This window comes from Zosterops lateralis (genome assembly GCF_965231275.1).
Source record: "Zosterops lateralis genome assembly, contig: HAP1_HAP1_SCAFFOLD_52, whole genome shotgun sequence".
Lineage (NCBI taxonomy): Eukaryota > Metazoa > Chordata > Aves > Passeriformes > Zosteropidae > Zosterops > Zosterops lateralis.
The window spans coordinates 703,513-728,405 of record NW_028154612.1 but is presented as its reverse complement, the minus strand read 5'-3'; the positions used below and the strand labels follow the sequence as shown (position 1 = coordinate 728,405).

The 24,893-nt window shown below is 38.0% G+C and overlaps 1 protein-coding gene across 1 annotated transcript; it reads left to right on the top strand.

The window, feature by feature from the left end:
* The first annotated feature begins 283 nt into the window (after positions 1-283).
* Positions 284-24,715, top strand: LOC310923421 (F-box only protein 15-like). The gene is made up of 10 exons (XM_083885435.1): positions 284-342; positions 3,672-3,785; positions 5,687-5,791; positions 9,323-9,556; positions 9,807-10,016; positions 11,809-11,938; positions 14,220-14,302; positions 15,443-15,588; positions 19,966-20,090; positions 23,307-24,715. The coding sequence occupies exons 1-10, from the start codon at positions 323-325 to the stop codon at positions 23,574-23,576; spliced, it is 1,437 nt and encodes a 478-aa protein (XP_083741561.1). The 5' UTR covers positions 284-322; the 3' UTR covers positions 23,577-24,715.
* The last annotated feature ends 178 nt before the right edge of the window (positions 24,716-24,893 follow it).

Genomic DNA, 24,893 nt, shown 5'->3' with positions numbered 1-24,893 from the left:
GTGATTCTGAGACCCGAGCCCACAGTGCCCGAGAGCTCGGAGCTCGCCGTGGAGCCGGGGCGAGGCTCAGGCACCTCCGCCGTCCCCGTTACCGCCGCCCCCGTGCCCGCCCGGCCCCGCTCCAGCCCCGCCCGCCCTCAGCCAGCGCTCCCGGCCCCGCTCGGCCCCGCCTCGGCCCCGCCCGCCCTCAGCCAGCGCTCCGGGCGCCGCCGTTCCGGCCCACCCCGCCCCAGGGCGTGCCCCGGGGGGTGGTTGCCCTTGTTCCTTCCCTGCCCTCCCCGCGGGCGGTGCGAGGCCGGCGCTGTCCCGTGCTGGAGCGGCCATGGCGACGGGCCGGGGCAGGTAACCGTGGGCTCTGCCGGCCCGGGGCCGCCCGCTCGGCCTTCTTCACCTTTAACGGGGAGGGGGGTTTAATTGTTTTCCCTCAGCTCCCATTGCTCCTCTGAAAAACTTATTTCACGTGTTGCACGGCTCTGGTTTCCAGCTCTCGAGTCTTCGCGGCGAGGGCTGTGGGCATGGTACTCTCCTCTCCTGGCCCAGTGGACGCCTTGCAGTGGAGAACGCTGGTGTTGCCAGGTGCACAGAGGCCTGGGGTTAACACTTTTTTTCCTGCCTGGGGAGCCTAAACTTCTGTGTCCTTCAGCTTGGAGGAGATGCTGTAATGGGTACCCACAAAGTTAGTTTAGTGGCTGCTTTATACGTCCAGGGCGGTTTGGGTTTTGTGATAAATAGGAGGGTTTCGCTGTGGAAGGTGTGATTACCATAATTCTTACAGTACAGGGTAGGCTTTCAAAATTTTAAAGCATCAGTCTTAGAGGCAAAGTTGAGAAAACAGATTTTTCTGCTAACCCATTTCTACAGCCTTAGGTTTCATAGCAGTTTCATTCCCCCTGCTGTTTTTTGGGTGGGTTTTTTTGCCTTTTTTCAACCTGCTAATGGATTGGGGTAATATCCACCCTTTAAAAATTAAATTGAAATAGACAGCTGAAGGAAAAAAAAAAACCCACAACCAACCCATGCCAAAACATCATTGTAATTTTTCTTTTTCCCTGCATACGCTTACAGAGGTGGAGGAGACACGTTTTTTCACTACTTAAAACTTTGTGTACATCATCTGAAATGTTTCTCAGAAGACAATTGTTTGCTGACCATCAAAAAACCAAGGCACATTGCAAGTATTATAGGGTATGAAAATGAAAATACTGGAAAAGTGAGCCCCACAGGTTGAAAGCTAATGAAAAAGCAATTGAAGTTGTGCCTGTTGAGTAAGATCATCTCAGTTCTAGAAGTCTCTAAAGAGGGGGTGTAACAGCTGTCATTGACTTTCATCTTAGGCTTATCTGCCCAAACTGTGTCAATGCAACCTAAAAGCATTTTGTTAATGCTAATTTAAAATCTTAGCACACGCAGTACTTGAAAAGTAATTTATGGATTCGGTTGCTGTTTGTTTCTTCACACCTTGAGAATATTTTTGTTTTGGCGAATACAAAAGTTCAGCAGATTTTTTTTAAAATTGAAGCTTACAAAAACAATAGCTATTACATTAAAGTTTTCAAGGAACCCATGGGCAAAATGTTTCTTCCCTCAGATATTTCTCCCTGGAGTGAAGAAGGGAGAGGTTAGTGGTTAAAATGAGCAAGAAGGACAGTCTGTGCAGTTTATGCTTGTCCAAGGTAGCTTATTTTAAAATCCAGAATCCAGCTTCGTATCTGAATTATTTCTGTGCCTGGAGTTTGTGAAATTGCGTCCCTAGAGAGTATGCCCAAACTCTCTGCTTTCAGCATGGATTTAGGGCAGAATAGCCTGGGATGTGCTGCCCTGGAACATACAGAAGTGATGGCTCTGCTGCTGTTGAACACAACTTGTGTCTCTAAATCCCTTTAACAGCAGTTTGTTACTGCTTCATCATCTAAGTGTTTAGGGCCTCATCATCTAAGTGTTTTTGATAATGATACATTAGTAAAACCCTTTGTTTGATCTCCAGATTGTATTTATTACAAGACTACTTTTTTGTAGTTGTTAATGTAGTTGGTTAGCACCCAAGCTCAAATGTGCATGTCTTTTTGTTAAGCTTGTAACAATTCTTAGTAAAGTGTCTTGGATATTTTTGTTTTGTTTTACATAGCACAGTTGACAATGTAGGCCAGCGCCGTTAATTTATTTTGATTTTTTTTTTCTTTAAGCATAAATCAATCTTAAATCAAGAACTTATTAAATGTATATGATAACCATATACTTCAAAATTAGCTATTTCCCCCCCATATGGATTGGTTGCCTAGAAACCCCGAGCTGGTTTGACCAGGTGTTGGAAATCTGCTGGCAATTTAAAGCGTCAGTAATGCAGTGAATGGGGAGCTCTGCTTGTTCAGTGGCATCCGAGGGTATGAAGTGTAAGGATTTGGTTTAAGATTGAAACTCTGTCCCCATCTTTCTCTGTGGATTAATGATAGGATTTGTTTGCAATTACAGCTGACAAAGACCTTTCTATCAGAAAACTTGGAAAAATCTGTGAGCAGTTGGATTGTAAGAATTTGTGTTAGAAATATGCAAAGTTTCTTCCTTTTCTATCCCAACTGTGATGTGGAAATGTTGCCAGAGCAGGTTCTTTCACCATGGTGTGCAAGAGACCAATCCAGACATGGAGTTATTTGATGTATTTACAGTTCTGCACAGTGCTGGGTGGCATTTAGCAAAGGAAGGAATTAGTTCCTTGGCTACAAGCTACATAATTCTCTTATTAATTAATTTTCTATCTTCTGTTGGTTAACAATTCTCTTGCTTCTCATGCTGATTAGTTTGCATGCTCAGTCTTTCTCTTTTTTGAGTCAGTGGTGGCAGTCTCACATTTCTGGAAGCTGTAGCTGATTTCAGCACAATTGCTGAGTTGGCTTTAATAGTTTCTTCCTTATCTTGGGAGTTGTTCCAGGTATCCCTCTGGCCTGTAAATTCTGCATTCTTTGTGTCCACTCTCAGTGGTCATCCTTCTTCCCAAGCTTTGTTAACCTCTCACTACATCTGAAATCTTTGAAGCGTGTCAAGCCATAAACCTTACTAAAGCAATTCTACCGACAAGTAATTTGTCTGTCTAACACCTAGACATCCCTTAGACCTTGTTAGCTGCTCTCTGTTTCATGGGTTAAATCTCCTTTCTTTTTGTTTATGCTTGAAAGGATACAAATTCTTTTTGAACCTCAGCAGTTTCTGAGGAAGTTTCAACGTATTGTTTTTATCTGGTATCTTTTAATTGCTTAGCAAAGTTGAGTGGCTCAAAAATGTCTCTGGAGTAATGTTGTGAAACAGAAGAATAATCAGTGAGTTTGACTTGCTGCAGGGGCCTCAGTGGAGCTTGGCTGTAGTGGCCACAGGGGTGCAGCTGTCTAAGGGTAATAAACCTCTACCAGATTCAAACTGATTTGGGGGAGCAGCAACACTATTATTGCCTTTGCCTGCTGTGAGAGATCAATCACAGGGTTGACAGCTGTGAGTTTAAATCTGAATCTTCCTGATGCCAGGTATTTTAACTTGGGTGTAATTGTTCAAATCATAATGATTGCCACGTGGTGTATTCCCTGCATCCTGCCTTGGTTGAAGTGTTGTGTCTAGGTGTGCACAATATGCGTATTTCTTCATTTTGTGAATATGTGTTAACAGCTTTTCCTTCTTACAAGTAGGTTAAGGACCTTTGCTGCCAGGCCTGGGGAATGTTCTGAAACTGTAAATGCTGGCATTGAAAGTCTGTATTTGACACCTCCCAGAAAACTGAAACGAAACATGAGCTTTGAGAGGTGAGTATGTCTGTGAGTAAGTCACCCTGTAAACTGCCTTTTGACTGCTTGCAGTAATTGTATTCATATCTTGGAGATTTCTATGTCAAATATTCTGAGTTGAAAAGATTTTCTTTCCTGGCCTGCTTTGGGATCCTGTGTTCACCTTCTAATGTTTTCTGGCATGGTTCTCCTTTGTGTTATTTGCTAGGTTCATAAGGATTATGTAGGTTTTCCAAGCCATGTGAAGCCTTCAGCAACTTCTTTGGAAGTCATGGGCAGTGTTGTTCCTTGAGAATAAAAATTGTTATTTTATTACTTCAATAAAAGCCAGATTGGAATTAAACTTCATGTGTTTCTCTTGGTTATTGGTTGTCATCAAGTGTATCTTAGTGTATGGAGAGGCTGAGAATGGTGGATTGGGATAAAAGGAGGGAGGAATTACTGGCTGCTGCATATTTACTGCAAGGTAAATGTTTCTCTTCCTGCTTGGCAGTGAAAGAGTAGTTTCAATATAATTATGAGTTGTTTTCTTTTTGAAAATTAGTTACATTTTTACAAAAAATATTCTAAGACTATGTTACCTGAAAAAGCAATTAGTTTTATACATTTGATCACTACTGTGTAGTGATTTCTCTGTTTTGCATTGGATGGCCAGTTCAGCACCTCTATGCTGTCTGACTGGTGTGATAGTGAGAGAAAAAAGAAAAAAAAATCAGCTTCCTTCAAAGGAGAAAGAATACAGCTGTAAAAACTGCTGTTGAAAATTCTGGATCAAGTATATTATTTTAGCTAATTTGCAGCTTTTTAAGGTATCACTTCTAAATTGTCTCTGGAATGAGTGCACTAATTGCTTTGGACTTAGAGTTTATGAGTTATTTCACATAATAACAGTGCAAGTTTTTGCATGTTATTTCTATGTCAATGTAACTAAGATTGTGAGTTTAATACAAACATTGAGGTATTGGCGTTGTTGTGCTACCCTTTAAAGCTCTCTGCTTCTGAAACAGTGTCATAAATCAACAAGTGTTGCAAATAACCCCGTAGTAAAAGGACAAGAGGCACAGATGGGGTGTTGACTTTCACAGCACCTTTTATTTTCAGCAGTGATTTTGATGTGGCCATACTCAATGCTCAAAAAAATTAAGAGTATAAAATGCGTGTATTTTAAACTCTGCAGCTATGAGCTACTGCTCAAATTGTATGAGGTTCATGTCTGCTAATGCAAAAATCACTTTGGCTCAATCCCAGGGTATGTTCTGCTTGTCATGCCTAGACTGGCTCCTGCATTTCAGGCAGCCTTCCAGATGCAGAGACATTGGCATTTTCAGGATATCACTTGGCTCTTACTTTGAAGTTCACATCTTTCTGCTGACATAAATGAAAACTGCACAAGACCCCTGAGCACGTACAGTTTGGAGATGATGATGAGGTAGAGCATGATCTTGCTGTTAGACTAGGACATTTCTGTCCTGGTGCGTTCTCAGGCCAGACGCGGCAGTCAAAAGGGAGAGTGAATGTATCTGCAGTTTTGCAAATGCTGGTGATTGTGGAATAAACGTTAAAATCATGGTACAAGCAGTAAGGAACTGAAGCTAAATGAGATAGTTTCATATCAAACATAGTTAAAGTTAACAAAGTCTAATAAAACCTCAAACTTACAACTTTTTGTGTAATCGTGCTGTGCCACTGGAATAAGTTGTGATGAATTATTTTAGGCAAATGCCACATACCAAAGAGTGAAGTTACAGCCCAAACTCCACAATTTAACTCTTTAGGTGATTTTTTGTTTCATCTGTTTACAACCTGCTGCTTTCCACCTCTTCTGTTTTTGTCTGGTTTGAAATTAAAATTCTCTGCCATTGTAATTTCTGGAGTTTGCAGGCAAGTCTAACAGAATTCCTCTTTCTCTTCTTTTCTAGCATGCCATCAGAAATGCTGCTGAAGATATTTTCCTATTTAGATGCTGTGTCCCTACTGTCTCTTGGTTGTGTGAATAGACGCTTCTATGAGTTGGCCAATGACAAGTAAGGAAGAGAGAAGGTCTCAGTTTGTGCCCTAGTTGTGTTTACCTGAATTATGAGTCTTTCCAGTTCAGTTTCTCTGATGCCAGAGCACCTCTGGGCAGTTACTCTGCTGAAATTGCCCTGCACAGCGTACAGTACATGTTGCATGCAATTCTAGCTGTGCAGGGCCTGTTGTTTATTGGGGGTTATGAGGCAAAAACTAAATCCAGTGCTTTGAAATGTTGGTGTTAGCACTTTTTTAATTTTAAAATTTCTATATATTTATTTGTATTCACATGGACCTGCAGAAACTTTTCGGTTCAGGTGATCCTTAATGGTGTGTTGCCAGTAGCTTTATGGAATTGTAGCTTTGACAATTTTGAAGTCCTGCATACTTTATTCTTTCATTAGATTTTTGAAGAGGAATTGATTCAATCAAATGATCCACTAGTGGTTTTTATCTGTTGCTCTGTTTGTGAATCTTTGGTGACGTCTAAATGAGAACAAAAGAGACAAAGATAAATACCGACACGTTTTTTAATAAGGATTGCTTATACAGAGTTCATAAATTGCTCCAACCAATATCATGATAATTTTGTGAAAGGGTAAAGAGGAGAGACTTGGGTTGGTGTGTGATAACTAGGATCTGGGCATCCTTTTCTTTGTAGGATTCTACTGCATTAGTGTTGTTTGAATGAGAAAATGTCTTCCTCTATAGGAAGTTGCTGTACCAGGTATGAATCTATTTCTCCCTTATTTACTAAAAATTGTGTGGTGAATTAGTTGGTTTACCTTGGCATTAATACCTTTAGAACTGATGAGTTTAAAGGGAAGATCTGTAATCCAGATTTAGGTTTTGAGGGTAGATAAAAATTGCATAGTTGACACAAATTACCAATCTTGGTATGTGTTTTCCACTTCAGGATGGTGAAGCAGGATAAAATCACTGTGGCTGTCCAGGGGAAGATGATTCATCTGTCTCCATCTCGACAATGTCTGTTTCCATTTTCTAATCTCAATAGAGATTAGTGTGCGTGCACAAATGAGACTTTGGAAAGAGTTAGTTTCCCTTATCTAGGAGCCTGACTGGTTCAGGGGGGACCAGGTAATTTCTTCCTGATGGATTTTCCTGGACCTTCTCAAGACCCTGAATCTTGCAGTGAATGAACAGAAGTTTTAATGGGAGTCACTGCATATTTCTGTGACAAATCTGACTGTGGTTTTTAGGATATTTCTGGTGTCCTGGATGTACAGGGAGCTGTCCTTGTTGCAACAGGACCATCAGTCTTTCATTGTGCTATGTCTGTGCTGCCTAATGCAGTGGTTTGTCTTTGGGCTGTTCACTTGAACAGTTCTTGGCACTGATGTCTCTCCAGTGTAACTATTGAGGACAAGGAAATGTTTATGACCCTCCCTTTCTGTACCCTCCTTGTCACAGCATGGGATATTCCAGCCTTCCTACCATGCAGTGTGGGAAGTTCATGGGTATGGTCTGCCTGTGAAGGCCTGAGGATTCTGATCACCAGCAGAACGTGCTTGTGTGAGAGGAAGTGAGAGCACAGGGCAAAGTCTTTGCCACTGTGGTCAAGTGATGACTGATGATGATGTGTCTGATTCTGGCATCTGAGTTAGCAGTAGAAGATTTGTTTGGTTTGTTGTAGTCATGTTCAGTAAGAGACCTTGAGATGAGTATTAACAATTTGAGGCAAGAAGGGCAGGGCATGTATTCTGCTGTGAAAGAGGCAAACTTGTGCTTCCCTGTTGGATGCCTTTTTGATTTATCTGCCCTGACTTCTTCAGAAGTTGAGGATGAAGGGGAAGTGATACCTTCCTAAACACTTGTGATTCCAAGTCCTCCTTCATCTTCTTCTCTGTCTCCCTGCCCTAGCTGAATTTTTGAGTTTCTTGAACTAATTTCTTTGCTTGCCCAACACTGTTTTGGGAAAGGAAGATGCAATATGTTTCTGAGAGTGAGGATGAACATGGTAGGTATTTGTCCTTAGTCTATCTTCAGTCAACTAAATTGCCTGAGCCTGCAACTTCAAAATGCAGGAAATGCCTAGTACTAAGCCCTGTCTTTTCAGCATCATACAGTAAGGTGCAGAGTATCTCTCTCCATCAAAGGATATCTTTTTTTGGGAAGGAGTTTCTAGTTATCAGGAAAGTTTTATAGGAGGTTATTTTACTGGGTGTTTTAGGCTGGTGAAGACCAATTGGATGATACACAGCTCAAATTCCCCATGTGATGTTATGTTAAGGACATCTCTCCTTTTTTCATGACTGGACAGTTCTAAACTGCTTTGGAGTTAAAAAAAGAACTTTCCCCCTCCATCAGAAATGTTTTTATACTGTCTGGTAACTTGGCTACCCTTTATGGTCTTAAAGTAGAAGGATTTTAAAACTTTGTTTCAGTTATGGGGATTGTTCTTTATGTTACCCTTCCCACTCTGCTTTTGGTGAATGGAAGGTTGAAAACTCATGTTGACTGTGAACCCACCTTTACCAGTTATGGTAACTTATTGGTCTGTGTGTTTTAGACACTTTTGTCTTAAAAAATGGCAGTGGGGAATTCTGTATATATCTGCAGAGCAGCAGGCTGGAAGGTTTTTGCGAAATTCCTGGGTCTGCTTGCATCAATAACCAGAGCTGGCTCTCAATATGTGGGGAGTTATTCTCAGTAGCTAATGAATTGAGAATGCTTTTGATGGGTAGGAGGCAGTGTGGGATGGATCTAGTCCTTGAATACTTTAAGGAGAAGGGAAGATGCCATACCATACATGCTAGTGTAAGTTTGCCTGAGGATAAGTGAGAACTGGTAGCCTTGCCGATAAATGGTAGAAAATGTCTCAACTATTTGTTGCCCTCACTAGTAATTTTCTTCAGTGCAGTTATGTACACTGTGTGTCTAGCATTTCAAAATTAGAAAACTTATTGGCAACCTATATTCACAGATTATTGATTGAATTTTTGTAGATTCCTGGACTCAATGTTCTGTGAATTGTCCTAGAGATACTGGGGTGTGCTAGAGATACTGGGGTGTGAGGGGCTAAAATGTGAACTAATAGTTTTCCTGGCATGAAAAAGATGAACCCATCATTACAGTCACATATTTCTTTGACTTCAGAAAGTCATGTCTTCTCTGGGCTTTTCCAAAGAGAGTGCAGAAAGGATTGAAATTACATTAGTACCACCAAACAAAGGTGATTCTAATTGTCCTCCTCAGCTGAACTGAGAAACTTGAAGTCTACAGATGGTCTTTCTTGAATAGGAGATATTAAACCACTTTTTCCACTAGCTGATTTTCTATGAGGAGGACACATCATTGTTTTAGGGTGGAATTTTCAAAAATTTCTGCTTAACCTTTATCAGTTTTCACTTACTTGCTGACTGACTGTGCTGTCACAGAGCTTCATCCTGGATCCCATATTTTTGAGAAGACAGACAAGACTGGTTTTTTGCTAACACTATGCTCAGTGGTAGCTGAGATGTGCATGTAAAAATGAAGTGACTATTCTTGAAATTTACTCCTCTTTATTCTATTTTTATTTTCAGTGGAATTTGGCTGAAACTTTATTCCAATTATTTGCAACCAAAATGGAAAATGAAGTCTAAACAAACAGAAGCTGTTTCTTTGGGCTGTGCTGCTCTACATGATAAAAAGCCTGGGTACTGGAAGAAAGAATACATCTTCAAACAAACGTGTGCCTTCAAGACTAGAGTAATGCGACTCGTTAAATTTCTAGATCCTTACACAGGTCTTCCATGTAAAAACAAAGAAGCTATGAAGTAAGCAATGCCTTGTCACAAAGATTTACTTCAGAACAATGTACAAAACATTAATGGCTTGGAGTAGTATAGAATTAGAGCTATAAAATGTATATCATAATGGAATGATGCAATGATAATCTATAAATGACTGAAACTGAGTCGCAGTTAGTAGAAATGTAAAAATTCTGTTGAAAGCATAGTTTAAATTTTATCACTTTGAGAATTTGTTTTTAAACACTCCTCTCCCCTCTCAATTCCTAAATAACAGAGTCTCTGGCTTGAGTTGGATAATTGTTCTAAAGGACAAAAATGGAAAAGAACATGTAGTAGAGAATCCAAAACTATCATTTAAGGACACATCTGTTACCATACTTTGGTATGGTACAGACTGGCCATGCTTGGACATCCTGTCAACCCTAAAACTGTTTGGAGTTACACCATTGCTTCCTGACCAAAACAGACCTCCCAGCAAGAATGGGTGAGTTTTAATATAGGATTTTTGAGGACTTTTTGGGTGTAACTGATTGATAATATGTCTGTAGGACCTATCTGACATTTGTTTGATTCAATAAGTTAACCCTTCATTTGAAAGCCTCCCCGCAGTAGTTCTTTCTATGTTCTTCTCTTTGGTAGAGCTTTTTAGAGAGGAATAGTAGAAATAGTATAATCCAGCAAGCTATGGCATTAATTCATAGGTTAATTGGCATGTGATATGCAGGCTGATAGGTCCTGACTTGGAAAGCTGAATCTAAGCCCTAGAGCATGAAAGAAAAATGTAAATCTAGAAGACTTTATTGTGAGAAATTTAGCTTGGAAGAGTTAATCAGTATTTATGTGGCTACAGTCAGGTATTCTATGTTGTTAAAATTTATTTTCTGTCTGGTAGGTGTGTATATGAATTTAGGGAACTTGATGTTTAACTATGTGTGCAGTCTTCAGTACATGCATATGAAGTCACACAGTCCACAGCATGTCCCTTGTTTTTTAATTTACATGTGTACAGTGGTTTTTGTCATTATATTCTAAAAAATAAATGAAAAGTGTTTATTTGAGGTATTTGGTTGCTGTCAAGGAGTTTTGCCCACATCTGGGCCTGTGTGTATAGTAGGTACAGAGTCAGCTGCCTGCTTCTTACACAAAGCCCCTGGCCATAGAGCTCTGAAAAGAGGGAATTGGTCACCTACAAAACATCTGGTTCTTCAACCATAAGCAGAGTATATACTTATAAAACAAATAAATCAAGAGAAGCCTTTTGTATAAAGTTAACTGAACAAGTCTTGCAGTCAAATTATGTGGGAAATGTAGTTGTTTTACCGAGATGATGATTCATATGTAGAAAATAAAAAAGCTTGCAGGCAGTTGATGTGTTTATTTCACAGAGTTACAAGTTTTAGAAATTGTGACTAGAGATGAAGTCAGTGGTTTCACCAATTTCAGTATGTCATTGTTTAGACTATAAGGCAGTAGTGCAGGGACAGGCCTGATTGACTTAAAGATGGAAAAGGTTGATGTTGATCAAGAAGAAATGTTTTACTGTAAGGGTGGTGTGACACTGGAATGGGTTGTCCAGGGAGGTTGTGGATGCCCCATCCCAGACAGTGTTCAGTGTTTGATTGTAGGTGGTATTACAGTGATACTATGTGGAAGTCTAGGAACTGTTTTGAATATAGTAAGAGCCTGAGTCTGAAAAGGATTTGAGGAAGACTTCTTCATTCTGAGTAGGTAATGCAAACTCTTACTTACTGCCCTTTTTTAAAATGCATCATTAGTTAATAAGAGTGTTCATGAACTTATATTTAAGATTTTTTTGGAGCTAATGGCTTTAATTATAGGTAAAATATAGAAAAAAAATCTAAAAAAGGAAAGCTTCCTGTAGCACATACTTTTAATTTATTATATGTACAGTTTGATACTTTCCTTTGAATTTTGCTTCTCAGTGATTTCATCTAGTATCAATAGAGTATGAAAAACAAGTTATAAAGTAATTCCGTATCTTGAAAAATTGGGCAAGTACGTAAGTTCTTTTTTTAAGCATGTTTTAGAAGATCGTAGTGTTTTTTATTTCTTTTCTTGTTAGGGGTTGAGATCCTGCTAGTACACTGTGGTTGTTCAAATGTATGGTTTATGATTCTGCATGGCAAATGCTTTCAAAACCATTTTCATCATGTGCTGCTGGTCAGACTTTACAGTTAAAAATGAAATTAAACTGAACTTTTACATGAATAAGGAGACACAGCCTTTTTACTTCATTCTGTATGTTCTTTTCAAAGACCTCGTCGATTTTCCTTGATTGCTGAATACCCTCTTGGCAACCTGACTGAAAGTAGTGTCGCAGTTGGTGCTGATGAGCTTGTCCAGCTCTTCAGTCTGAGTCCAGGACTGTTAGTAGGAATTTGGAAGGTAAGATAACATTTTGTTTCTGTATTTTATTATGATTTGAATGAAAAAAAAAAAAAAATTGGCTTGTAGTTTGGGTTTGAGGAGGGCTTTTTTTTTTTAATCTTCCTTTTTTTTCCCCTTTGGATTTTGAAAGATCTTGTCTAAACTAGTAACCACAAAACACATGTAGGGACAGTAAGTGGAAGATTTATTGTATCCTGAAGAGCTGTCACAGGAGTATATATACTTTTTTAAAAAATCCACTTCTAATTAAGAGATCAGTTATCTATCATTCCATATTAGATGCTGTGTTCAATTTTATTTATTTTACAGTCTTCACATGCCCAAGTTTGATATGCTAGAATAATTTTAAATGGAATGGTTTGAGAAAAGAAGTGCTTCTTCCTCTGATTCATGCCATTACCTGCCCATGCCACTCAAAGTGATGAGTTCCCACATAGCAACTTAATTTTAATCTACATCACCAGGTAGCTGTATCCTGCTCCAGCAGCAGGAATGCTGTAAATGGTGCCCTTTTGGGGGTATTAAATTCTTGGTATTAAGAGTCTAGGTTAAGCAGTTAGCCTCTGTAGGGTAAGTGTAGACATGAATGTCTTTAGAGGGCAGTGCCGAACATCTGAAGTCGACTTCAGAAGGAATCTGCATCTTTGCATGGGATGCACTGGCACCTCTGTGTCTGCCTGTGGCTATGTAGGTCTGGGTGCTATGGAGGCCTGTTTCAGGTGTTCTGCTCTTGGTCTGAATTGAGAGGTGGTAGCCCTTTTTTCCTCCCCTCAGCCATGCTCTTGATGTAGACTTAGGTTATTTGGAACTTTCCTAAGGGAGGCTGTGAGCAGTTCCTCAAAGTTGTGTCTAATCTCCAGCTGCAAACATGCTGCCTCAAATGTACACAATCGCCAGAGGCAATGTTTAAAAGTGCAGAAGGACTATTTCTTTCACTCCTACTTAAAGGTAAGAGTGAAAATCCATTTCCTGGAAAACTTGAAAACCTGACTGGCATAAACCCATTATTGGTTGTTTCAGTCTGTGAAAATCTCTGCTAAGTGAACAGCCATTTCTCTCTTATCTTCAGACGTTTTGTAGATGGGTGCCCCTGTATTGTTGGCTCTCTGGTCTTGCTCATGCATTGGCCCCATCCATGCTCAGAAAGAGAGATCTTTCAGCACCTGGAAATGGTTCAGTCATAACCAAGTTTCACATCATTGTTAAGAATCGAGTGCCTCACTCCAGTATATTTTCCCTGCTTGCTTTTCTGAACAGCAGTTCTTATTCTCTGTGTAGGCAGAGTAATATGAGGTAGTTAAGTGTCAGTGGGTGTAATAATTATAAATGCCACACGTCTTGTTTTTTGCACATATCTGCATAACAGAAACCAAGGGCAGGTTATGTGGGCCTTCTGGTATTTGGACAGAGAAAGACTGAGAAATTATGAGATTGATAGATCTCCCTAGTTAAATCTTTTATAGCTGTAATTTTGCACTTTGAAAATACAGGAGCAGTTAAAAAGCCAAAAGTTTGAATAGAGGATGTCATTTTCTGGTAACCCAGAGAGATGAAAACAGTAGTTGCCCACATTTCAGGAGAGTAATAGACTTCTGGCAGGGAATTATTTTCCTATTGACTTCTGTGTTTGGAAATGCAGGATTTAAAAAAAATGCATTTAAAGAAAAAAAAAACTTGATATCCTAGTATTGTGTTCTTGAAGTAAATATATACCTCTGTCTCTAGTTTTCGCATTGATGTTTTCTCTGTATAGCATCTGTAGAAGGTTATGTTTTTAATGTTTTCCTAGGACTAAATAGTCTGGTGAAGACATGTTTTTTACTTTGAAATTCACAGTTTCTATTGAATAATTCTGTATTCCTCACTGATGTTAGCCCTCTTTGGAAATAGTTCTTTACATGGGAAGATAATCTTGATGTTTCAGCAGTTGGGAGTAAGTGCAGTTTGATTTTGTTTAGGTATCTTTTTAAAAGTGGTTATTAGAAGCTAGGGGCAATTCTTGGAGCTCTCATAATTTTTTGCCTAGACATAGGTAGTTTCCCTCTCTTTCCCTGTAATACAGAAATTCTGTAATCTTTTATATATATTCTGTACTCTTGTGAAAAAACAGTAAAGGTTTTAGGAGTCCAAGTATTAAAGCAAGCCATTACTAACATTATTACAGTAACTGGCAGAGTAATAAGCGGCAGCATTTATCTATGAATTTTAATGCTCAGAAAGACCTTGTGAAAAAAAGAATTTCCAGATAAAAATACATATACTTTAATTAACTTTTCAGGAGAAAAATGAAATTGCTTTTGTTATGGCGAATCTTCATTATAATCAACTTCTTGAGAGAAGCATTTTGGGTTCTGCTACTGTGTAAGTTTGGTTTTCCTTTGTGGGAAGTAAAGATAACCTTTTGAATAAAGCTTTGAGTTTTACAATTAAAATTGCCTGCTGGTAAGATGCTTATGTTTAGGCAGTAATTAACTATTCTTGTGTAATATAAACAACAGTTACAGTAAATACAAAAATGTAGAAGCATTTTCATACTAAAATATTGCCATCATTATGCTATTGTGGAGATAATTTAGTTAAAAAAGTGTACTAGTACTGGCTGTATTGAGAAAGTTAGAAATACACTGCCCATACTTTCTCCCTTTTCATAAGCAGTCTTTTTATTTCCTCTTCCTATCTGAAACAGTGATAGAAAAGAGGGAGACATTTCAGGAAGTAGAGAAGTAATCTTTGGCTGTGTAAGAGGGGAGAAAAATTCTGGTAAACTGGTGAGGTGCTTGCAATTATCTTTTAGTCCTATTCAGAGAGTAGCAGGGTTTCCTATTAAGTGTTTGTATATGTGTATATTGCAGTGTATAATGTAATACCTGTTTATACATTATAAACTGTTTAAAAATACAATTTTTTTTTTTTTAGCTTTAGAACAGTATTTGGGGAATTTATTTGCCACTCCGCTTTCTAGTCAGATACTTTTGTATCTACCAGTAGTCTTAAATGCCCACTATAACTCAGTGTGGCTCTTCTCTCACAGAATGTAAGATTTAACACCTTCTCTCTTAGTACCAGATTGGATCCTGTGTAGAAGTTGCTCAGTTGCCTCTGGCATGTGGTCACTTCAGGTCATTTATGTGCAGTAGTTATTTAGTTAGGCACAGGCAAAATAATTTCAATATTTGCTATTTCAGAGAAGTCTCTAGAGCTAGTGGGCTTTTAGATTTGTAGTTAAGCTGATGCTTTTTTCTTTGTTGAAGACAAATCCGTGTTTTGAAGTTTAACAGATGTACCTTTTAAAGTTGACTGCCATATTTTCTCCCTTTGGCTGGGCTGAACAGCTGATCAGCAGTTTTAGACACTGTATTAGTTTAAAAGAAGTGTGATGAACTAGAGATGTTTGATTTCAAAACTGTCTTAAGATGACAGTCTCAGTGTAGGGCTGTATGTTACATCTCTATTAAGTCATGTTCCCCCTTGCTAAATTCTATTATTTTTCTTTTTTTCAAGTCAATATACTCCTCCACCTAATCAACCTTTACTGGATGATATTGACTCAGAGTATGGACTGCATGACTACAGCCTGCATCTTGACCTTCATGGCAGAACCTGCATGTACCTGTGTGGATCATTCAAGCGCCTCTTCTGCAGAAAACGTAAAGTTGACAGAACAATAATGTTTGTTTTAGAAATGATCCCTGTCTTTCCTTCTTGTATCCAGTTTCTCTCTTTTAAGGGGTGAAACTGAAATGGAATTTTAAGAGTAAGATGTCTGTTAGTTGTGTGGTTTCTTTATATCTGCATGGTGCTTTGTGTGGCATCCTAAGGCTGCTCTGTAAGAAGTCTGCCCATTGTTACATTTTTATAGTGTCAGGCCTGGGACTGAATTCTTCAGATTGTCAGGGTCTTTTCTTTTAGTTCTCTGCTGCATTAATAATGCGGTGGCATAGCTCTTGGTGCAGGCTGATGTTTCTTTCAGTTGTATTTTATAAAGGAGAGACAGTTTGTCCTCGTACAATTTGGAAGCTTATTTCTGTAGAATTCTCCTTGAGTATACTTTGGATGCACAGACAGATTGAAAATATAGATAAATTTGTAGAAGTTACTGTGAACTTTAAGATCTATAGGGTTTTTTTGGTGAGCATGAGGTTGCCTGTTCTGGCATCTCGTCATTGTGTGGTAAACAATTTCAGTCATTTTTTTTAACTGCTGCTTCATTCTGTTTTCAGCACTTCTTTCCATGAGACGTGATTGACCATCCCTGTTATTCTCATACAGCCCAAATTCATAATTGTACTGAGGTTTTGAAAAATACATGTGTGATCTCTCTTTTGACATAACTTCAGCATAAATTCCTACAGCTACATAGCTGTCTTTCTGTAAGCAGAGACAGATTAAAATATTAAAATTAGACATTGTCATGAATTTAATTTAGAATTAAGTACTGTAAATTAATTATTGCTCCCAAATAATTTTTTTTTGTATCGGCAGTAATTTTTTTTATCCACACTCCTGAGCAGTGCGGATTGCAGAACATGTTGTTTTTCGGTCAGTAGAGGGCACTGTTGTCAGACGTGAGCGCTTTTACCGGGCTACAGAATTTCCCCGTGATTTGGTTTGGTTTTTCTCGTTGGTGTTTGGTGATTCCAAGAGCTGTCATTTAGATGGCAGCCTTGTGCAGTGTGGAGTGTAGTAGTCCTTGAACCTGAAATACACCTGAAATACATTTTTCAGATTCCAGAAAAGTTGCAAGCTTAAACTAAATGAATAATTCTACGGCTAAAACTTCAGTGAAAGTCTATGCATGTAGCAAGAAATCTTACCTGAAGTGTTGTGTAGTACAAGAATCCTCTTTATATTATCAGAAAAAACCCCAAAACTTCTCAAAATTGGCAAGAGGATTGAGTTTTTGGAATTGTGTTGGTTGTTCTGGTTTAGCTGAATGTCATATTTTGTTTTCTAAAATGAAAATGTTATGCTCCTAGCAATACAGTTGCACAAGAAAAAGTATTATGTGGCATACTTCCTTTCTTGATACCACTTTCTTGCTGCTTAGAAGCTACTTCCACAAAAGATTAAGCTGATAAGCTGATCTTTATGCAAATTTTAGGAAATGTCCCTGAGCTACAGTTGTGATGCCATCTCACTTTGCAAGTTACAGAATCTGTTTTATGCTCACAAGTGTTTTCTGAATTACTGGTTTTGTGACCTTCAGCAGTGTGACAGCCACCAGATTCTGGTCTCACAGGACATCAGGCAGCTGAAGCCATGGTTCTGCAGACAATAAGCTCATTTGTCAACTTGTCCCTTCCATGTGCTCACACAATAATTCCTTGTGGAAAATGCTTGACTTCCTCCTGAAATGGTGTAGTGATGCAGCATATGGTTGTCTGCTGTCACATTTTTCATTCTAAGTTGTTGTTCAGTTTTCTCATTTTGGTGAACATGGTGTTGCTGAATGTAGTGGCCAGGTTTGTCCAGACTGGTTGTGTTTGCTGGTTTGTGTTCTGGTTTTAGGCTCCCTTCTAATAATATTCTTTGTCCCTTCCTCTGGGAGGACTCTGAAGCATGGAAGTCTGCAATGTTCTTGTCTTGCTATTTTTGAAAATTCTCTACTGAGTCCAGTTTTATTTTAAATTATAGACATGCCCATGGCAATTTCTACAACTTGAGGCACAGATCAGTTGTCAGCTATTATACTGTTCTTTTACTTATTTATTGGTTTTCATTAGGGAGCTCTAGGCCTTCCTAGGTTACCAGAGAATGCCCATTTGTATTTTGCAGAATAACTGATTTATTTGTTCAATATTAATATTTATCTGCTTTTTGTTAGTGTCTATTAGTATTGAGCTTCATTTTGCTACTCTGTTTGCAATTCTTTTTGCAGAATTCTTAATATTAAATTAAAAAAGTTATGTCACACTTCATTGAACCAAGTAGATGGAGTGTATATGGCTTCAGATTTTTTTTCTGTTATTAATACTTACATTACAGTAATTAGCTGGTTTGCCACTGTTTGGGCTGGGGTTTAGCATTTTGTTTTATTCTCCTTTTCATGTAAACAGAATTGGCAATATGGTCTCACTGGCAGATAGTGTAGGGTGAATATGCTAAATACTTTGTAACTGAATTGAAAATATTTAGAAAACTTTCCTTGTTTTCAGGAAGGTATGACAGGCTTTTCTCCCAGAAGACTCCCAGAAGCTATGAATCCAGCTTCTTAATAAATACTTTTGAAGTGTATTTACCTAGGTTTTCAAGTTTTTAAGCACAGCTTTGTACCCACATGGTAGTTTAAGCTTTGACTTTTCAATGTCATTTCTTGTTGATGTAAACTGATGTGATGTGCTTGCAAAATGTGAGAGTTGATTTTTGTGTATTTAGAGAGCTTTTAAGATTTGTTTGTAAAATTTCATATCAGGCTTTTGAAATGTTTTGCTTGACCTTGAAGATTGATTTGCAAGTTTAAATAACCATTTCAGTGTCTTAAGGCTGGTTGTTGGCACCAGAATTAGTGTTAAGCACAGCTTTTCCTCTGAAAATACCAATCAAATGACAATTTGCAACAAAGGCTTGGTTAGCAAAACAAACTTCCTTGGCTTTTAGCTAAAATAAGTACTCCGGAACTATTGGTCTATTTGTTTCTTTCCCCTGAAGTTTGTCTACATGATATATGTTCTTTATTACCTTTACTTGGAAATATTTGTTCCCTATAACTTACTCTGCTGCTTTGCTGCTATGCGTGTCTTGCATAAACCAAGGACTAGAGATGTTATAAGGGGACAATGAAACAAAGTCTGGATCAGGCTGAAGAAAGCCCTGTCCAATTTGCTTTCTCTGTGTTTCTCTTCATATGTTTAACATAGCTTGTTCTGTCCTTTAATTTCATTTTCTTATGTGACTGGGGTGAGGAAGGGAAGACTTCAGTACTTAGCCTGCAGTTTTGCTGGCACTGCCTGCTGGATGCAGCCATTTAACTCACAGCCAGCCTTTCTGATGTTGCTTCTTCTGTCTGTGGCCTCATGCTGCTACTTCAGCTTGATCGAAGGAGAATCACAGGCAAAACACTTCCTTTTTCACTCTGTCACTTCCATCTTAAACCTCTGCAAGCCCCTTAGCTTGTTACCTTACCATCCAGGACCTGCTACTGGATCCTGACAGGCATTATATTCCTGGGAATTCCTTCTCGCCCTTCTCATTTGTCTCCTGCAAGTCCTAGATATTTTCTTTTTTGTACTGAGGTCTCTAGTGCTTTTGTTTTGCTCTTTTGAGAGAGAATCTCTTGTTCAAGGAAACTTGTCTAAGGGATGTCCTACCAAGAAATCTGCTTGTGTCATGTGATGCTTTTATTTTCACTTTTCTTTGTAGTCAGATTGTGTTCATTATAATGTTCCCAAACTTATAATTAGAATGTTGGAGTCCCTGGTTCCTCCTCTGATAGCAAAGGGAAAAAAAAAAAAAAAGTCAATCTCTTCTGAGAGAAGAGATACCAAAGAAATATGGATATACGTAGTAGTAAAAAAATCACAAATCATAGTAGTTCTGCCAAAAAAACCCCAAGAACCAGGAGTTTTGGAAAGCTACTTTAAAAAAAATTAAATTCATAATTTAAAAACTTGATTCAAATCAAATCATAATGCATGTCAATTTAAATGATGCAATATCCTTTCTAAGGAGAAATTGTTACCTGTATACCCTTTTTATTGGGTTGAGTTTCCAGTTAGAGATGGAAGTGTTGAATATGAAATTTACTCCTTGCATCCTTGTGTAAGTTCTTTAGGTGCCATTCCTATTTTTATGCTAAAAAATACAAAAGAATTTTTAGCTGCTATTTCTGCTGTGGATCACAGAATCAAACTTCGAACTGCAACTTAATTCCTCTATGAAGTGCTTGATATTTAGCTGTTGGTGTATGGCAGGGTTTCTTATTGGTGAGTGAGATGAAAAAGACATGAAAAGGAGAACATTTACAGCGTACTTGGACTGAATTTGATTTATACTGCTGTAATGTTGTATATTGTTTATATTTTCAGGTGACATTGAAAATGGATACCTGAGGCTCAGAGTTGTAAACTTGAAGGATAATAGGAAGCACTTTCCTATTACTGGGACACTTGGCATATGCTGGGAAACAGATGTGTTTAAAGGCAATGTAAAGGTCAGAAATATTTTTTTGTTTGTGGAAATGCTTATCTCAAAACAGAATTATGTTTGTGCATCTTAAATATGCTAATTTTAAAACAATTTTTTGATATGTAGAAGGTGTCTGTTACTAGACAAAGACCTGTGTTCCAATATTTTAAAAAATAAGTGAATTTTGAGGAAAAACATTTTCTGCTTTCTCTCATAGTGTGTGGATTGCATGCTAGACTCATTCATGTAATGTGTGTTATCACTCCAGTGCTTTCCACTCAGCAAAGATGCTGTGGCTGACCAGCCTTGCTTGTAAATGCTGGACAAAAAAAAAAAAAAAAAAAAAGAAAAAATACTGCAGATGTACTTTTTGTGAGGGCTTTTTTTGGGTTTGATGTGAGGGTGGGTTGGTTTTTTTGTTTTGTTTTGTGGTTTTTTGTTTGTTTTGGGTTGGTTGGTTGGTTGGGGTTTGTTTGTGAGCAATAAGCCTTGAACCTCTGGGGAAATACTCTGCAGTTCTGTGGTGTGTATGCAGTGAAAGTTAGGAACTGCTGGGGAATGTTAAAATGCCAGTGGCCACAGGGAGAAACTACAGACCACATCCACACAGTCAGCACCTAGCTCCAGTCAGGTACATCAGTCAGCTGGATTAACTTTTTATTTTTTTAGAGGAATGCTCACACATTCTGTTGGATAAAATTCCTGAAAGAGTTACTTCAAACAAAGCTTCAGATTATTTCTGTACCTTTTGCAATAGTGGTGAAGGCACATATTTTTAAATGTACTTTATCGGCGTGAATGTTTCAGAAGTTGTAAAAATTCTGATGAATGTAGTTTAAGCACTACTGAAAAATCACTTAGTTCAACACTTGATTTCAAATTTGGCACGTCTTTTGAAAAGACCCTCAAAATTAATAAAACTGCTGTTTCTGCCAATCATGTATAGATGTGGAATGAAATATTGTTTGATAAGGTGAGACTTTTTTACTGAGGCATGTGTTGACAAAACAAGGGACAATATTTTTAAACTGAAAGAGGGTAGATTTAAATTGGACATTGACAAAAAAAGGCAAAAAAATTCTTTCGCCCATGATGAGCATGGTGAGGCAGGGGAGTTGGAATTAGATGACTTATGTAAGTCCCTTCTAACCCAAATCATTCTGTGATTTTAACCCGAGTCTAATCTGTGATTCAGCTGCTTGGCAGGATTTTTTTTTTCCATGAAAATACTCCTGAGTAGTATATAAGAATTTAGGAAGTTATCTGACAGAGGAAACAGCTGTGGCTGTAGTCTTTAGTTTTTCAGTTTTAGTCTCCCTCCTATGTGCATACGGCATAAATTATATTGAGTGTTTGTTTCTACGACAAAATAAAGAATACAATTTTTTTAAATGCCTCATTTTGGGGTGACAGATAGAATTTGTCAGCATATAGCCATGGGTTGAATTCACTGTGGTCTTTACCATAAGTGTCTAAAATTCTTAAAATGTGTGGAGGCCGAATAACATCAGCCACAGAAGTAGGACATTCCACTACTTGGAATTTATTTGAATTTTGTTTAATACTCTTAAGGAAAACCAAAAAACCCAAAAGCTTTCTTGGCACTTCTGGGTTTTTTAGTAAAAAATTTAATTGCTGAAGTACAGATAGTTGGAAATTGTCATGGCTTAGGAATGGTATTCTCCAATTTAATGTTCTCACTGTAACCACTCCAAATCACACTCTCTACTGGCTCTCTCCCCTTCCTCTGCCCTGTGCTGAGCTGGAGGGGAGAACTGGAGGCACAAAGGTAAAGGTCAAGGTTGAGATAAGAGCAGTTTACTGGAAACAGCAATGGGAGAAGAAAATGGAGAGTAGCAGCAACAAAATTAATAATAAGAAGGTACAAGAGAGGCGAGTGATTAACATGCAAACATGCATGTGAAGGGAGGAACTCAACCTGACCATGCCACAATAGCCTGACTGAGAAGAAAACCTTTTCCTTGCTCCTGGAAATGAGATGAGGTGGTATAGAACAATGTCACTGTGTTAGCCATGCTACCTCCTGGCTGCTGCAAAAATTAACCTGATCCTGACTAGAACCAGGAAGGAAATGCATGGAAACCTCACCATCCCACCACCCAACACCATCCCACTTTACATTTTGTAATTGGCCTTATATATGCAAGTTGTCAGACCAGAAAATTGTAATTCTTTCTGGTTTCCAGTGATTCTGTAGCTCATATAAGTTTATGATACCATCATTATCAGGTTTGGTTTGAATTTTGTATTTTCAGCATAGTCTGCATTAAAAGGCTTAGGGAAACTGTGTGTATCATACTGCCTCATGTTTGTGCCATCTGCCCTTATGTTGTTTGATTGAAGTAAAGTAATAGTGAAAGCAATGTTAGAGCAACAGAAACACAACTATGTAGTACAGAGAAATAAAGCATTCCAAATGAATTTTTTTGGCATGGAATATGTTGGTTTTGGTTTATTTCTGCTTTTGGACCACAGATACAACATAATTAAGATAATTTGATTCATTTAGTGATTCAGAACTCAAGAGAATAAGGAACAGCTGATACTAACCATGACAGACAACTCCTGTGCTTCTAAGGGATATGGGAAACTATCAGTTTGCAAAGACAAAAGAATTGGCATTAACATTTTTAAATTATCTAGTTGTGTAATCTTGTAAAGAAATATTTTCAAGAATTTGTAAGAGGAGGAATTACATCAGGATTATTACTATTACCTTTTTGGGAACTGAAGCTGTGAGCCTTTCAAAAAGTACTGTATACAGCTGGCTTGGAAGGGTAATTTTGTGTGCTCTGCCTTGAGTGGTCCCTGAGTATCTTTGCAAACATTGCTACATTCACACAAGTTTAGCAACTGACATTAAGCTTAGGTTGCTTACTCATATTGAAGGGACTATAATCATTTGAATGGTAAAGTAACTAATAATTGAGAAAAACAGATGTTAAGGGCTGAAAAACGTTCAAGAAATAATGTCTGATTTGGTTTGGCAGTGGTACCTTCTGTACTGCAGTGTTTCATGTCTGTGGGTTGCAATTTTGATTTCTGTAGAAAACCTCTAAGTAAGTATTTCTTGCAATAGGTCAGTGAACCATTATCAATTTTATTTTGAGGTTTTAACCTTTGTACAAAACCCTCTGAACCCTTTATATTTCTTCTAACATCAGGGACAGATCTACTTACTGGGCCATGGGGAAATAATCTCTTCTGCTTGTGTTTGTAGGACTGCTTTGTGATGGATCTGACTCTCTTGGATGAAACTGGAAAGCCCTTCTGGTGTTTTAGTGCTCCAGTCCACATGGGATTGTCTACCAAGTCATCTGGCCTTTATGACTACATGGGTCATATTTATACTGCAGACTATGCAGATTCAGAGGGTAAAGTCTGTGTTGAGTTTGTGTGGTTGGAAGAAACCAAGGAATATATTGTGGTCAGTTTGGTGCTTTATGTAAGCACCAAAAAGGTAAATAGCTGGTATGGAACAAATTACTGACTTAATTAGGTCACTAATTTCCTTGCTTTAAAAACCAAACAAACAACCCTCCCACAATAAAAAAAAACACAAACTGATATTTAAGATTGACACCAACGAGCAAGACTGCAAATTTTCCAGTAATAAGCGCAATTGCCTAAATTTTTTTAATAGGCAACTGAGGGATCAAAGAGACATATTGATTTATGTGAGAGGCTTTCTTCTCTGTTGAACATTAGTATGTTTCTCGCTGGCTATATTTAAATTATTTTTAGGAAGATTTTTCTTTATAGACACATGTTACTGTCATTAAGGAATTGCTTCTTTTGAGAGCCATACGGTGGAGATGCCTTACCTTACATAAGCTGCACTGGTTTTGAGAACGTTGACTTTTAATGCTTAGTAATAAAACAGCATGTGTGCTGTTTGCTCCAGGTTTGTTGGAGTATTACTGGTAAATTACAGGCTTTGTTAAATGCTTTTTCCAGAAAAACGTCACTTAAATATATTTTAGTAAAAGATTGAAAGGGTAGATGGGAAGTCAGGTTTGAAAAATATGTCAGTCAAGGCATTTGTTAAGGAAGTAATGTGTAAAACCTATTTATGACGTTTCTTTAAATTCCTGTTTGTTCTGTTTTCCCATGTTCTAACCTTGTCTGATTTGAGCCTAGATACTTGCCTCACATATTGGCCTATGAGTAAGTGTCCCAATTATAAGCTAACCTCAGCTGGTGTCTGTTCATACTGAATTTATGTAACATCCAGTTGTTTTGGAAACAATGTATATCTGATAGTTTATCTAACAATATGAATACAATTGAAAATTGAATATATGTGCCTGGTCTTTCCAGTTCCTTGGAGTAAGTTTAGGATCAAATTTTCTACTTCCTGTATTTAAAAAACAAAAAAAAAAAAAAAAAAACCACAAAAAAAAAAAAAAAAAAAAACCAAAAAAAACCAAACAAACAAACAAACAAACAAAAAAAAAAAAAAAAAAAAAAAAAAAAAAAAAAAAAAAAAACACCAAAAAAAACCCGCCAAAACAAAAAAAAAAATTACACGATACTGAGAGTCCAATGTCATTACCTGTCAGGGACAATTACATAGCTGACTGCTCTGACTTTATTATGGTAATGATTTCCTTAAAAATAAATACTCTTTATTTGTTTACATACGTTAATTGGTTTGTACAATGTTTATATGTAAGCATGTCTTCCATGCTACAGAGGTAGATAGATGTTACAGCCACAGAGTTGTATGTTAATTTGACTTTCAAAGGCAATAAGCTGAGGCTGTTACCGTTCTAGTTCACCTTGTTAACTTTACCCAAAGAGACAG

Coding starts and splice junctions, on each gene's coding strand:
- LOC310923421 (XM_083885435.1), top strand. CDS start 323: ATGGCGACGGGCCGGGGCAG. Junction 3,786..5,686: donor CGAAACATGAGCTTTGAGAG/GTGAGTATGTCT, acceptor CTTCTTTTCTAG/CATGCCATCAGAAATGCTGC. Junction 9,557..9,806: donor AAAAACAAAGAAGCTATGAA/GTAAGCAATGCC, acceptor CCTAAATAACAG/AGTCTCTGGCTTGAGTTGGA.